Source organism: Hippoglossus hippoglossus, chromosome 11 (genome assembly GCF_009819705.1).
Source record: "Hippoglossus hippoglossus isolate fHipHip1 chromosome 11, fHipHip1.pri, whole genome shotgun sequence".
Lineage (NCBI taxonomy): Eukaryota > Metazoa > Chordata > Actinopteri > Pleuronectiformes > Pleuronectidae > Hippoglossus > Hippoglossus hippoglossus.
Window position 1 is genome coordinate 13,172,131 of NC_047161.1, and position 16,012 is coordinate 13,188,142.

At 42.3% G+C, this 16,012-nt stretch overlaps 1 protein-coding gene across 3 annotated transcripts in view; it reads left to right on the plus strand.

Annotated features, from left to right (window-relative positions):
• The window catches only part of rims3 (regulating synaptic membrane exocytosis 3), a 35,701-nt gene that overhangs the window by 12,916 nt on the left and 6,773 nt on the right, over nt 1-16,012 (plus strand). For 2 of the 3 annotated variants that reach the window (XM_034601118.1, XM_034601120.1), the window contains exon 2: nt 369-700. In XM_034601118.1, coding sequence (XP_034457009.1) covers nt 436-700 — 265 coding nt within the window. In that variant the 5' untranslated portion in view covers nt 369-435. The remainder of the gene's footprint in view (nt 1-368; nt 701-16,012) is intronic. The other variant, XM_034601119.1, reaches the window with a different exon arrangement.

Sequence of the window (16,012 nt, forward strand, 5' to 3'; positions counted from 1 at the left end):
TCTTAACTCACTTGAACACCCTGCTGCCATCTGCACTGTCCTCGCCTGCTGACCTTTATGTTCTTTGTTTACTCACTTTGCAAAACTATTGGGGATCACAAAGACTTGTCCGGGCTTTTCACTTGGTATTTGTCTTCTAATGGTGTAAGGAAGGCGTTTCTGCTGCCTCTGCAATAAGTGAGGGGATTTAATTGAAAACCAAACTGTGGTTGAAATTGATACTCATTGGCCTTCAGCCCTGGGAAGCTGTTGCTGCAGCTGTAAAATATTATACAGTGTTTCATCAAGACGTTTTTTATGTGAGTTGTCCAGTCTGTTCTCCCACCCTCACCTTTTAATGTCTTTTCTCTCTCGTCCTCTCTCCCCAGCCCCGGTCTAACTGTCTGTCCCGCCCTCCTCCCAGCCCATCAGGCCCTCCAGTCCTACAGCGGGACCATGATGCTCAGCAGCTCCGTGGAGGTGCCCAGCCCTGTCGGGATGAGCGGCCTCAGCGGGCTGAGCGCGGCGGCCCGGAATGTGGTGCGCTCCTCCAGCATCTCGGGGGCCATGTGCAACCTGGAGAAGAGTCCCAGCAGCGGAGGCCCTGACTCCACGTCTTTGGCCGGCAACAAGAAGCGGCGCTCCAGTCTGGGCGCCAAGATGGTGGCCATCGTGGGGTTGTCGCAGTGGAGCAAGAGCACGCAGCAGCTCAACCAGCAAGGTCAGCTTACAGTTTGAAAAGCTTTTGCTCGATGTTAACCCTGAAATATACTTTCCCTCAACTCTGAAATGTTCCCACTTTCATTTATTTCTTTTTCTTTTCTATACTTTTTTTTGTTGGATGTCAACTCTGAAATTGATCTTCTCTTCTCTCTTTATTACTTCTGTCTCACACTCTGTCTAGTCCATGATACCTGTTTTACTCACTTTGATTTTGTCTAATCTCATGGGTTTTAAGGGTTTTTAATGGTTTTAGATTTCAAGTTGCAAATCACATTTTAATCCAAATAAATGCTGGATTTTCAACGGGCGATGCATTTAATGATCTTTGCTTTGTTTTAACATTACAAAATAATCTGTGCACCTTTTAAAACTATTAAATACTTTCCTGCTGCTGTTATATTGTTGAATCCTGATACAGATACAACAGAGGAGTGATTATTTTAGTGTATGAATAATAACATGAGCATAATCCACTCCACCAAAGGTTTTTTTTGGTGGTGTGCTCTCACAGTTATAACACCTGTATTCAACAAGCTCTCTGTGGCTCTACCTCCTTTTTAAGAGGTTGCAACACTGCTGTATTCATCATTGTGTGTTGAACTCTGAAGTGGGATTGTTACAGTGGCAGCAGCAGCCAGTGTGCATTGGGGCTGTATGTCAATGATAGTGGCACTCAGTTCCAAGATGTCTCCTGTGGGGTATAATTACAGACGCTGCAGCTACAACAGAAAGTGCTTCTCGCTCTGCACCTCAGCGGCAAACCAAAAACACCTCAGTCCCACAGAGGGAGAAACAGGACACACACAGAGGCTTGGTTAAAGCTGAGGGGCAGGGGGTGCGACTTATTTCAATGCACTTAGATATCTTAACAAACTTGTCTCTCCAAATTCTCTCAGCCGCTCCGTCCGAGCACCGCAAACGTCTTCCCGCTGGCCTGCTCACTTTGTGGTCGTACTGTTACAGGTGTTTATTAATTCTGTGAAAACCTTTAACAAGATGCTTTGACTTTGCGTAGGGAGCGGGGTCCCGGTTTTTAATGTTTTTGAATTCAAGACTGCTGCCATTTGGGAACGGCTGACGGAGTTTTACGACGTTAAACCCAGGATTTTGAGCCCAGGGATTACGTTGACTTGTGGAACTGTAGAATGTGTATTTAAAGAAGTGTCGGCTAAAGAGCACTGAAATGAAAGATGGGTTTATTCGGTTTATTCTGATTCGTAGGATATATTTCAGTATTGAGCAGAATTGAACAGAATGCTACATTTTTCAAATACTTATTTTAATGTTTATAGTATGAATATAATAGAGCGTGGTACTCTTTTTTTTTTTCTTCCAAAAATCCTACAAAGTTTAAAATAACAATATTTACTTTTTGTTGATTTATATTATATTAAACAGAATTTCTTCAGCTTTTGGACTGTTAGCTGATATGAATCAATCAAGAAATGAATCTGAAATTATTTGAACCAAGTTGAATATTCCAAAAAAGGAAAATAAATACGCTCTCCTAAATGCTGAATAATTATCCTGTATCATTACCTGTTTTTGGCATCCACCAGTTTGAGATAGCTGTTGCTTCAGTATACACACACACATACACACACACACACACACACACACTCACACACACACAAAGCCTGGTGCACTCAGGCACAGCTGACACTTGTCTGACGCAGGCTGAGCTGAGCTGTCGATATTTTCACCACGGGGGCTTTCATGTCTCTGTGTTTGTGGTGATGAGGAGAGCACAATGGAGGGGAAAGGGTGGATGAGGAGGCTGGGAGGCACTGAGGAGGAGGAGAAGAAGAAGGGGAGACGAGGGGTGTGTCTAAATTTAGATGTTCTCAGCTGTCAGAGGAACACATCGCGCCTGGAACAAAATCGCAGAATCATGCACCACTCCTTGTTCCTCCATCCACACTGCATTTCTCCTCACTATAGAGCAGTTTCATCCTCTGCTCCTCCACCATGATAGTTTCCTATAGTTTTCATGATGCAAACCTCCTTCTGACAAACTGAGCTCGAGTATTAAACACAGCCGAACGTGCTTGGTACTGACCCTCTCATATTTATTAGTTCTGCTCCCTTCATTTAATACTTTGAGCTCATTTTGACGTGTTAAGCTACTGCTGCAAAGCACGAAGGCAGCAATGTTGCATTTTTACTTACATATATCACAAAGTTTAAAACGGAGTCTGAAGGACTGTGGACAGCTACTGCAGCATCAGCAAACATCTGACCAGCGAGGAAGATTTACACATATTAAATCTGCTCCAAGTCTCATTATTGGCAGATATCATGAGTATCTGAACAAGTTGGATCAGTGCCTCCCTAAACAAAATAGTGTGAGGTAGACCCAGACAGTCAGTATCTCAATTGATTTAAACTGCACACACTTCTTTTACCTACAATTTAGAGCCTGACCAATTTATCGGTTGGCCGCTGATAGTGATACGAGCCTTTCACACACACATCATATTGGAGAAGAAGTATAGTATAATTTTTCTTTATTTAGGTTCTATATATTTCTTATAGTTATTACCTCCGCCAAGGAGGTCATGTTTTCATCTGCGTTGATCTGCAGGATCACGCAAAAACTACTGGACAGATTACCATCTTGGTGGAAAGATGCAGTATGGCTCAGAAAATAAATTGTTGTGGATCTGATTCACTGCAGATCCAGGAATCTTTTTTCACTTTAATATTGTGAGAGTGTTTTTTTTAACATTTCTGTTGATTTATCAGAGAATAAATTATTGAGCTTGATGAAAATAATTGGACATGTTTAGGGGACTAATTTCATGATGGTGTGCAATTTTGTGCAGATCCAAATAAAAAACTGCATCTAGTGAATGCAGATGTGGTTTTATAAGGGAAGTGTTGGGCCCTACTGAGTGCCATACTATAGTTTAAAATAAAATGTATGGTTAAATATATATGTATGTATGTACTGTATATATGTATGTGTGTGTGTGTATATATATACACACATATATATATATATATATATTGGGTAGTAAAATAATTCCAATTAGAATATATTTTCCAATACAATATATCAGCTGATATATTGTTTTTGAAATATATTACCGCCCAATATTGGTATTGGTATCGGCCCTAAAATCCATATCGTTCGGGCCTAACAAAAATCCATCCAGCATCTACATTACTAGGAATTGGCCGTTATACAAGTAATGTTTGGTTCCTCGGTTCCTGGTGACAAACAAAAGACAAAACAAAACGAGGCCACCCTAATCTGTTGTTTTACTTACCTCATAATTCACACCAGCTAGAGGCAAACAAATGGGTGCACATAAGTACACAGGTGACCCACGCTTACAGACTGAGGGAGAGAAGGTCACACACACAAAGACGAGCAGAGTGATGGGAAAACATTCCTCCCCGCTCGGTCAGGTTCGATTAGGGTCCTCTCCATGTTCCTTCCTTAATGGCCCAATCTGGTCGGCCATCAGGCCTCCTTGTTCCGAGTGACACATGCATTGATTGGCTGATGGGGAGGGTCAGCTCAGGTGCCGGCTCCCGTGCTTCACTCGGCTGGTCACCTAATGACCAGCAAAGCACAGGTTGGATTGGTCCCCAGAGAGCAGGGAATGTGTGAGAGGGGGGGTAATTTGGATGCAACAGGAGGATAAAGGAATGGAAATAAAAAAAACACCACAAATTGATCATCAATGTATTGATTAACACTGATTGGATCTTTTTTACTACTTTTAAGATAAAAATCCCAATGGCAGCTTGGATTGACTCCGGCCCCCCCGCGACCCTTAAAGGATAATTGGAATAGATAAAGAATGGCTGGACGGACGGAAAAACTTAAAATAGTCTTTAGTTCTTAAATACAAGTCTTTTTCTACTCTTAATTATGACATTCAAGGGCAAGGACAAATATGAATGATTGGAGGGTAATAGAAAGTGAATGAGCACTAAGGTGACTGATGGAGACTGAAAGATGTAAAACAAAAAAAAGATAAAGCGAGCGGAGACGGTGGGAGGACATGTCTCCGTCTCTGCATTAAAGCGCCATTTGGAGGTAATGTGTTTATGGTGTTGTTATTGTGTCAAGAGTCTCTGCAGGGTATGTTCTAGCCATGCTCCCCTTTGTGAATTGGATCTTGTCAATTTACAACTATCAGCAGAATCTGTCCCGGTGAGCTCTTGTGCAAGCGAGGTCATGTTTTTGTTGACGTGTCCAAGCAAGAATAGTTTGTTGTGATCGAAATAACATCGTTTCCCAACTTAGAAATCTCTCCCCACCTGAAAACCTTTCTCATCTGAGGTTCCTCAGGGGGCTCATAACTCGGTTTCTGTCCAGTGCTCTTGCTTTTTACATGAATCATCATTAGGGTCAATTAGCTCACAGCTTGGTGCGATGAACACCACAGGATTCACCATATTTGTGACAAAGATGGAACGAAAACAAACTAGTGCTTACTCAATTATCTTTGTGTGTTGTTTCATAAAAGCTACAGTGAGCTTTACTTCACTTAAGCTGCTTTCAGACGTGCACTGAACTTCGGGACATTTTCCTGATATTTCCCAGAGGGGCTGTATGTGAATAGGTATATATGCAGGATGAAAAGAGGTACCATACGTATAGAAGACGCAGGTGAAGATGTCAGCGTGGAAAGACAATGAGATTTCATGGCTTATGGTGATAAACAAAGACGCCGGTGTCGATGTGCTGTAAACGGAAATGCTTGATTTCATGTCCTGTCTTTTGCATGCTCGTCCCACCTCTAACCTTAAGCTCAGGAGATTTTCTTGTGGTTCTGAACACGTCTGACCTGGACAATCTCCTGCTGCGTACTTCATATGTGAAAGGTAAACTCTGGACAATGTCTGGACGCTATTTGCCGGACATTTTAAATTTTAAGTAAATGTGAGTGACTGATTCTTGTGTCTAAAATAGGACGAGGACATTTAAAGACTTGTCAACATTTTCAGACAACAGCTGATACCTCGGAGAGTGTTAATGCCATTTAATTATGGCCGCTGGTCTTTCCCCAAAAAATTGTAAATTTAGGAACTCATAACTTTTGCGGATTTATTTAAGATGACCTATTTTGTATCACATATTGTGACATCTGTAGCTCTGATACTTTATATAATGACTACTACAATAAACAAACCCGAGAAAATAAGGTTTTATATAAGTTATTTCTCTCGGTGTCCATGTGCAGCACTTTAACAAAACAGGTTGTTATATAAGGTGTTCTTCCATTTTTAGACCCTTCTCTTTGATGGAGGCTATTTCCATTCATTCCTATAGACCCAATATATGATTTTCTTCCATAATTCATCTCACTTTTCCCTCATGCTGTTCCATTCATAGCCCTGACGCCCACTGCCATTGTCTCATTATTCTAGGTTTTGTAACAGGCGAGTGTTGGGGATGGCATTTTGGCTTTGTCTGTGTTCTATTTATTACCTGCTATTATTAGTATCGGTGAGGAGAAAGCACACACACACACACACACACACACACACACACACACACACACACACACACACACACACACACACACACATATACACACACGCAAGCGGTTTCCCAGAGGTTTAATGGGTGAGTCACTCCACGGCTGAACATGGTCTTATCTCCTGAGCAGGTTTATCCATGACAGTGAAGACAGAGCCATAGCAGAGCAGCTCCCGGTTACACTGTGTCAGTGCTGATGAAATGCAGTGCACCAGGAGAGTTGGATTAAAGGGGACCAGGCGTTGTCTGTTTTTTTATTTGTGTGATTTTCGTGAGCGTTCCAGTAAAAAGCCCCCCCCCCCCCCCATATATGTGTATAAAGGCTATATAAATATATACAATATACTCTTTGTGTTTTGTTTCGGCGGGTGCACATTCACACTCAATCACCTCACTCTGTTCTGCTCCATTTAGCTCCCTCAACCCACTCAACACCCGTCCTCTTCTTTTCTCCACCTCGTGCTTTCAATTCCTCGACACACTCTTTATTTAAATCTTCCTTCTGCCTGTTTATGTCTGTGGTGCTGCCGCGGTTCTGTGTAGATACCGCTGGAAGCACACCAGGGACGCGAGAGAGAAGAACCAGAGCCGGAGAGGGAAGAATGCCTGACACAAAGAAGACGGCTAGTTTGCTTATGAAATTGATTCCAGCTTTGTTCTGAGATCGATAGCAGCCACATCTTTCTGCTCTACTATTGTCAGACAAATTATTCTGAATTGGCCGACAGTAACTCGAGCTCCTGCCCCGGAGTGCAGATACGTGAAAGGGGGCTCTCAGTGTTGTGAGTAATGTTAGAGAAACCCATTTTCCATCCCTCTGACTCAGTTTTTCTTTCAATAAAAGCACCCAGGTGCAGATTCATTTGCTATAAAAAGCTATAACAACTCCAATACTGTGCTATGAATTTTGTTTTATTCTGTTGTTGAGCCAAAATGAGCAAATTCTGGAAATATTTGAGAGCTTTTTTTCTCTCTGTGTAGAGCAAATTTGCACCATCTTACAATAACTCTGTATATCTGTGCTTATAATTTATATTCTAGTCTTTACTTTGATTACATGATGTGTAATGTTAAACAGTTATGAACATGATGGCTGCAATATTAACTGCATTGGGTCACGTTGCTCTCGTAATCTGTTACATAAGTAGCTACTTGCAGGTCATGGGAGGGTTTTCATGGTTAACAGACCGTCTCATTCCAAATCATGTCTCTGAGATTGTGTCTCCTTTATTAAGTCAGACTGATAAACAGTCATAAACAGTGTAGATGAGTGAGTGAAAATGATTTTTCAGTTTCTGTCCTGTCTGTGATCAGACTAATAAATAAAGTGGATATATAGTTGAAGTCAACATGTATGGGGTAACATTTTTAATCTGCACCACAACGATGCCTTTATGAGTGCAATTATTTAGTGCAAATGTAGATTCAACAGGAAGTGATGTGTCATGTTTTTTTAGTCGTTTAGCAATTTCAAAAGAAAACACAGTTTTTATGTTTACAATTAGGCTGTAATGTGCAATTTACACAATTTCAGTTCAAGGATAAAACAGTGTCTTGTGTAGAAACGTAGAAAACATTCAAGTTTTCAGGTTTAAATTCTGAGAAACACTTTACACAACATTATTTATCTGATATTTATTGTAGATGAAGGACAGTAAACGTAGCCTAGTCACACAATGCAAGTATACAGCATGATGCTAGTTGGTTTTGTGCTACCGGGGTTAATTGGCTAATGTTGTTGAACTTTCATAGTAGTTTTTAATAAATAGAGTTGTTAACCAATTGCTCCTGTTACGTGAAGTGTTGTTAAAGTTTCCACTGTTGGCCCTAAGTGAACTTATACCTAGAAAATTTCATTCTAGAAACCGTTATCCTAAAGATATCGGGAGGTTGTGGCTCAGGACGTAGAGAGGGTCATCCACTTATCAGAAGTTCGATGCCCAGCACCTCCACTCTGCTTTTTGAGGCGTCTTTGGGCAAGATACTGAACCCAGAATGAGCTGTGGTGATGGGGAACAACGGGGTGTGATAGAGAAAGTTCTGAGAAAAGAAGCACTGTACGATTGTGTGAATGGGACTTTTGAGTTTACACTGGTAAAGCCCAGTGTAAATACATTCCATCACTTCCACATTCTGGTATTTATGTTCTTTTCTTCTTTAGTAGTGTCTATTTCAGTGAAGCTACTATCAGTATGACTACAGATACCAAAGAGCAGAGTTGATTCTGTGCATCTTTGGCTGCTGACAGGACCATTTTTAGCCTCTTAATCAGTTTGCCTGATAAACAGTGTACAGTACATAAAAAAAAAAGTCCTTTTAGTTTCCTGAATCCTCTGACATTGTCCTCCCCCGCATGGAGAGAGCTCTGCGGGACAGGCTGATGTGATGCAGAGGGCAGATACAGCTACAGATAACATTTTCTGAGTGTCTGTTTCTGTCTCACAATAAGTAAAAATTGCTGCCTTATCAGCTCCAGACACAGGCCACCGCACCAACCCAAACACAATTCTCCAGATATGCCTACGATTTCAAACTGTGTGTGCAGATGCCCCCCCTTATTTGTGTGAATTTGTTTGTATGCCGGAACGGACGACATTAAATTCAAGCCTCTTACTGGACGGCAGGTTCATAATTAAGGCCATTGTATATCATGCTTTATACTCGTAGTGAGAATCCCAACAACAATGTTCCCGTCCACTGCCTCTTCATGCTTTTTAGACTGCGTGAAAGTGGACCTCAGAGCAGACCTGGTATTTTAGTGCTCGGGGTGTTTTCGAGGTGACTCACTCGTGCCCTACTTCTTGCAGCGTTTCTGAGTCACAGCTAGGAAACACACTTTAGGAATTTTGGCAACGGTGTTTTGGAAAGCTTACGGCGATCGGATCCTTCGAGGGAAAACTCAACGTCCCGGAGAGAAAATCTTTCACATCGAAACAGCTCAGGGAAAAAAAGCTCGCGGACAAAATGAGCAGCAGTGGATAAAAAGCATCAGAAGTATGTTAACAGTTAAAGTGGCCTTTCATAATAATACCTACCTGGCAGGATGATTACACATGAAAGCTATATTCGCTATGACTACTCAGGAAATCCTCCTTGTGTCTTTTGCTATTATAGGTGAGACTGCTGCTCTGTTGTCTCCCCCGCCTCACCTCCTGCTCCACCGCCTCACTTTCTTCTTGAGTCACTGGCTCTCCTGACACATATAAACTGAAACCTTACTCATGGGTCGAAAAGCTTTCCCTCCTTGGTGCTTTTAGAGGCCACCAAACACCAGCTAAACCGATCTGCGATCACTTTCTCCTCCTCTGTCTTATCTCTCCCCTCGCCACACTCCCTCACCGGCCTCTTTGTGTGTGTCCCCAGCTCACTGACATCTTAATTTCCCCTCTGCATCTTCCCCTCCCTTCATCTCCATTTCTTTTACTCTCACTTTCACTCAGAGCGTCTATCATGTTTTCTCAATCTCGCCCACCGACTTCTCCATGCTCGCGGCTCTATTCTTAGCCAGACGGACTGGTGAACCATTCAACTGTGAATCAGTCTTTCTTTGTGCCTGTTTTGTGGAAAGTACGTATGTACATCATGTAGAACAAAGGCCTTATAACCAGATATGAACTTTTCTGAGTGTTAAAGCACTGCCCTAATCAATCGATCAATCAATCAATCAATCAATCAATCACATTTTATTTGTATAGCCAATATGAGCAAATCACAATTTGTCTCAGAGGGCTGAACAAGCTGTGACATCCTCTGTCCTTAACCCTCAACAAGAGTAAGGAAAAACTATATCTGAGCTTTTGTAGCATGCAGCACACCAGGGTTTTCACCAGCAGTGGTGTAATATATCTCATATGTTGTCGACCTGCTCTATTAAATTACGAGAATATGTGCTCATGCTTGAAAATGAGTGAGAGCACTTGTCGGCACCTCAGCACGAGTTAAACAGGCAGTAAATTGCAGCGTGTCATTGAGCTCAGAAGTGTGTGAGGTGAGTCACAGTGTTGTGTATGTGTATAAATGTCTGTGTAGACGACCTGTTATTAAGGTGTCATTACCACTACTCTCGACAAAGAGTGCTGTAAACACACACTTACACAGAATGTACACAAGCCTGCTGCTGCCTGGTACTGCAAAGGTAAAGGTGGACTCGAACCTTTGGTGCAAAGGAGCAACCCACAATCGATCATCGCTTGTAGAATCTTTTTAGCCAACGTGAACATACGGGCACGGTTAAGGTTATAGATCTGTTTGGGAAGCTGCTTTATTGATTCTTGCCTTTAAAACTAGATGGCAGAGCAGAGTCCAGACTTTCGGACAGCAGCAAACATCGTAACGGTGGTGGAGGTTGTAATAATGCCAAAAGGAACGAGCTCCTGGTTCATCTTGGTTTCGACCATATCCGTAAACTTTCAGAAGACATGCACAAATACGAAGGAAATAAATGCAGAGTACAGAAAGAGGGCTCCGTCCATTTTTCGTATACATATCTAACGTTGAGTGTAAATTAGCCTTTATTTTCCATTCAGTTCAGTGTTGATATTACCACTAACACTATTTCAAATCAGAGGGCACACATCTTGAGATCATTTCCTTTCTGCTCAGTGTAAGTCTACTTGTCCGGGGATTTTTCTTGACATGGGCGTAATTTCCTTATCACAAACTTGAATTGTTGAACTTATTATATTAGTAACTGTTAAATGAGATCAGGAGGAAATAGAAATATCTCGTCCCACTGGCAGTTTCGGTGTTGACACTTAATTCATGACAAGAGATCTTGTGAAGATAAACATTTAAAAAATGTACCAGATATTGTTCTGTTCTTTTCATCTCACTGGCTCTGTCAGTGGAAAATGATGTTCACCGCTTAATGCAGTTTACAGTTTAGTGAAATTATAAAGATTTGTTAGTTCCGAGCCATCTGATGTCCTCTGCTCCTCTCATCTGCCTGTTCCCTGTGAGTTGTTGGGCCATCTCGCATCATTTGGCCACCAGCCGCAGAGTTGAGCAATCCAGAGGAAATTACATCGTAATTAGATTACTCTTTTCCTCATTGTAATTAATTGTCATTAGACAGAACCCGTGTGGCATATTAACTCCCTGACAGACATCCTGCCATACCCGAAGCTTATGGAGGCAAAGAAATCATTTCCTATGCAGCATCATGCTGTGAAAGGCTAATCGCTTTAAACTGACCACTCCCTGCCTCATAACGGAGCTGTTCATGGGATCTTTGCACACACTGATAGTACATACATTTGTCATTCTATCTTTGTGAGGACACTCATTTACATGATGCATTATCTAGCCCCTGGCTCCAACTTTAAACCCTCATAGTTAAATGCATGTGGCTTCTTGTGTAAAGTGCTTTGACTGGTTGCTCACACTAGAGAACTGCTATATAAATAAAGTCCATATACCATCCTTCCATTTAGTTGTGTCTCATTGACTTCTGGATACTTACACTAACCTCAACCATAACTAATACTTGCCTTACCCTTACTCTAAACTTAACTTAACCTCACTCCAACCTTTTTGTCTTCACCTTAAAAGGTAATGATTTACGTTTTAGCTCCTTTTTTGTCCCTATAAGGAAGGTCCCCACAATATGAGTAATACCTGGACCCCACACACACACACACACACACACACACACACACACACACACACACACACACACACACACACACACACACACACACACACACACACACACACACAGATTAGTGTTGTTGTATTCCCATGCATTCTAATTAGAGACAGTAACATCCCCGGCTACATTTAACTTTCCACCAAATTTCTGTTTTTGCATGCTCTGTTAGAGTTAAGTAACTAGACAGTTACTTGAAAAGTGGACTGCTGACAGAGTCTCATAAATTGTTGAATTATGGTGAAGATTTTTATAGGAAGCAAACACACACACACACACACACACACACACACACACACACACACACACACAGAATGTTTGTTAACCAAACTGAAGGTTTTGTGCTCTACTCATAAAACACTAAATCTTTTTGTTTTATTATTAGAAATGGTTCTTCTCCTACTGTTGATATCAGACTGCTTGACATTTAGGAAACTATGCACTATGACCAGTATCAGAATAGCTTTGCCTGAAGTCTGGAGACAGCCTGTACAGCCAGTATTAAAATCTGCATACCAGCACCTCTCAGGCTTATTAACACTGTACAATTAGCAAAGAGTTCAAGCGAGATAACCAGAGGACTTGAATGAAGAAATTTCAACAATTGCAGAACTTTTTGAAAAAGAGACTTAGTGAGTTGGTAAGTTGGAACCACCGCCGTTTACAACGTGGCCGATATTGTATCTTTCTTAAGAGATACATTATCCCAACCTCCTCTATGTTTGTTTTTAGAAAGTCTCGTGTCTGCACCGCCCTCTAGAGGATGTAATGCTGAACAAGCATGACAACGTTAATGGAAGTATGTGGGCAGTGACTGTTGCATTGTTTGAAACGGACGAATCTCTTTTAATACGTAACGGCGGCATAAATGAACATTAAACATGTTACTATTATTTAAAAAAAGGCATCTAGCAAATATCGCAAGGTGAAAGAGAGTTTTAGCGTAATCCTGGTAACTAACAGACAAACCTGATAACCTGCCACCTCAGGCCAGTGTGGGTGAAGATTTGACTGACAGCAGCCATGCATCAAGCAACCAACTGTCATCACAGACTCTGATTCAAATGATGTGGAGAACGATAGCATGAGACACGAGACAGACTCTGAATTCAGCTCCATCCACTCCACATTTGTAAGAACTCACTCACACACACACAAAGAAGAAAACAGAATTGTCCCGGTATGAAATAACCAAACCTGCTCTAACCTCGGTCAAAGTAGTGTGTGAAAGTAGAATACCTTCACTCATAATAACAACTGAGAATTGTTCAGGGCCTTTTTATTCTTCTTGCTGAATTTGTATTACTTACTGTAATAAGTACTTTATGCATTGTACTTTATGCATTGAATTGAAAATCCTAGCAAGTCTTTTTAAGATTAGAGGCATGTCTATGGGTGTATTCATGTATATAGACTATTTTAACCACTGAATCACTTGCTGTAAATTACATAACTGTATGATCCACGGTTGTTGCTCCGAATCACAGATTCACGTACTTAATCCCTTGTCTCAGTTAAGCTTCTACCTTGATTCCTCCTTTTGTCCAAATTTAGCAGGGGTCCGGCTGTGAAGATACCACAACAGATCTTTCATCTCCAACACCCATGCTTGGTTACTGTTGCTATGCATGGCGGATCGTTTGCCGTCACCGGTGCATCCAATAGGCATGTCGGCGCAGCCAGGGAGTCTAAAAACAGCATTCTGTATAACCGCATATAATGAGAAAGGCTTCATCAGAGTTCTCTCCAAATGTCAGAGCGGCTTTAATGATCTACTGAGCACACACACATACACAGAAGCTATATTTCGTGTTTGTGTGTGCATGTAGTCACAGTGTGTGGCTCTTTTCTGCATTGTTGGCATTTTTTGGGTAATCCCACCTTTCTTTATTTCCCTCTCTGCTATTAATTCTCTCCGCTGAAGCTATTAATTCTTTCCATCCCCACCACTTCGCTCTCTGTCTCACATCCTAATCTTCCTCCGTGTGGCTGGGTCTTGCTCCATCATGATTATCAAACATGTGGCTTGCATAAGTATCTCCAATGAACATCTTGGTTATTTTTCTAAAGAAAGTTTCGAGTGTGCGGATTGCTCCCAGGGGCTGTACTGTTTTTTTTCAAGCGAGTTTCAGGAGTGTGTCTTCAGGGACAAAGTATTACTCATCACAGTGAAGCCAACAAGATATGCTATAAGAAGAACCCTTCTCCTGTAGCACAGTGAACAACAACAGCTTATGTAATGCTGCTATTTTAGCTGCTCAAACGGTTCATACAGTATGTCAGGCTACCTCTAATTACTTCTCCCAGTGTGTGTGTGTGTGTTTTAGGTTAACACTATATAACAAAGTTATTTCAGCAGAGGAGAAAATCCACTGAATAATTTAGATGTGATGGACCAGGAGAAGAGATAGATAGGAGGTGTGTGATAAAGATGGACAGAGGCCAACTATCAGTGGATGGAATGACAGTGAGGTGGATTTGTTGAGGCACAAGAAAAGAAATCAGTGCATTGGGAGTGTATGTATAGGAAGAAGAGGAGGAGGGAATCGAGGATGGAAAAAAAGATGACAAGCCAAGTGAAAGACCTGGAGATGGAGAGCGGCAATAAAGGAGAGGAGAGTTGGCTGATTAAGAAGTGAGACTCGTGGAGAGGACAATGAGAGCGAAGACAGACGCACACATGGAGAGAAAGAGAGAGGGGAAAAGGCTTATGAGCGGGGCTCTTGGTGCAATGCAGACGGCATTGCCATGGAAACGAGTGAGGGGAGGGGGCGCAGGCGAGGAGGAGGGGATTAAATAGGAAGGAAGAGATCGCTGCCACGCGCCGCGGGGAGGGGGGTGGGTGGGGACTGTTGTGATGAGAGGGGAGGGGCGGCAAATGAGCAACAAGTGAAATTAATAGCTGCTTGATGGCTGGAAGATTGGTTTATGGTGGAGGTGGGCCACTTGTTTGTGTGGAAACTCTGTGTTATAGCCTTATTATTTTGAAATAACTTTTTAAAACACTATATTCATCAATGGCAGGCTTGTATATGAGCTAGGACAAAGTTTGTGTTGTTGTTTTTGTGGTGTCGTTTGTCTTGATATTACTCTGAAGAGCATGAGTTTCTGCGAAATGCTGCCATGATAAATTAATAAAAAATAAATAAAAAAGTGATTCGGGGGGGGGGGGGGGATGAGCCTGTCGCCATGGCGCCAGTTGTCTCAGGTGGCATTGTCTGGGTCCATATCAGAGGGCGGGGGGTTGTCATGGCAGCAGGAGTGCTTCCTTGGAGTTTGTCTGGGTGTGATGCTGCAAAGACACACACACACACACACACACACACACTGTTGGAAATATACTTGACTGCAGGATTATAAATAGAAAGCAGCAGAAGGCAGCCCCCCGCTCCTCGAATCCAGCGCTCATGGGACCCCATCATTCTCATCCTCCTCTCCACTCGTCTCTCATCAACACTTACCCCTGCTTGTCATCTCTCTTTCAGAGGCCTCTGTCCCTCTTCATAAACCTCCTCTTCTCACCCCTGCTACCGAAAGTCTCATCAAGTGGCTTTGTTTGCTATCCCTTTATCTCCATAGAGATGGTGATGATGCGGGGTGTCTGCGGTTGTCATGGTGATGAGATGGGGAACAGTGAGGATGCTTAATGAGCTTGGAGTTGCTCGGGCTAATGAAGTGGGACGGCTGTACCTGCGTGTGTGCGTGTGTGTGCGTGTGTTTGTGCGCATGCTCAACTCGCAACATCGAGCAACTGCTTGTTAAAAGTCTCCTCCGGTGACTTGAATGCACCGTTCAACGATCTTGGCTCCCATCGAGGAGAGATATATACGAGTTTCTACAGCAACTGCAGCCGTAATGAGCTGCGCAGATGCAGCACTAAAACAGAGGTGTTGTTCCTCTTGTTATGGCTTTTTTAACCTGTGATTTACAAACATTAACAAGTTCAGCGAAGGGGAAAAGGTTTGAGAATTTGAATCCCTGCTGCAGGATTAAAAAATGAAACACTTGCCGGCCCAGAAAGCCCCTGTCAAAGGTAAGTCCCACAAATTAGTCTCGGACTTTGTAGCGTTTTTTTTAAAGCGAGCTTCACTGACACAACTGTGCACATGTTTGTCATCCTCCCATGTGACTGAAGTGTCACCCTGTGGCCCAGACTGGTTGTG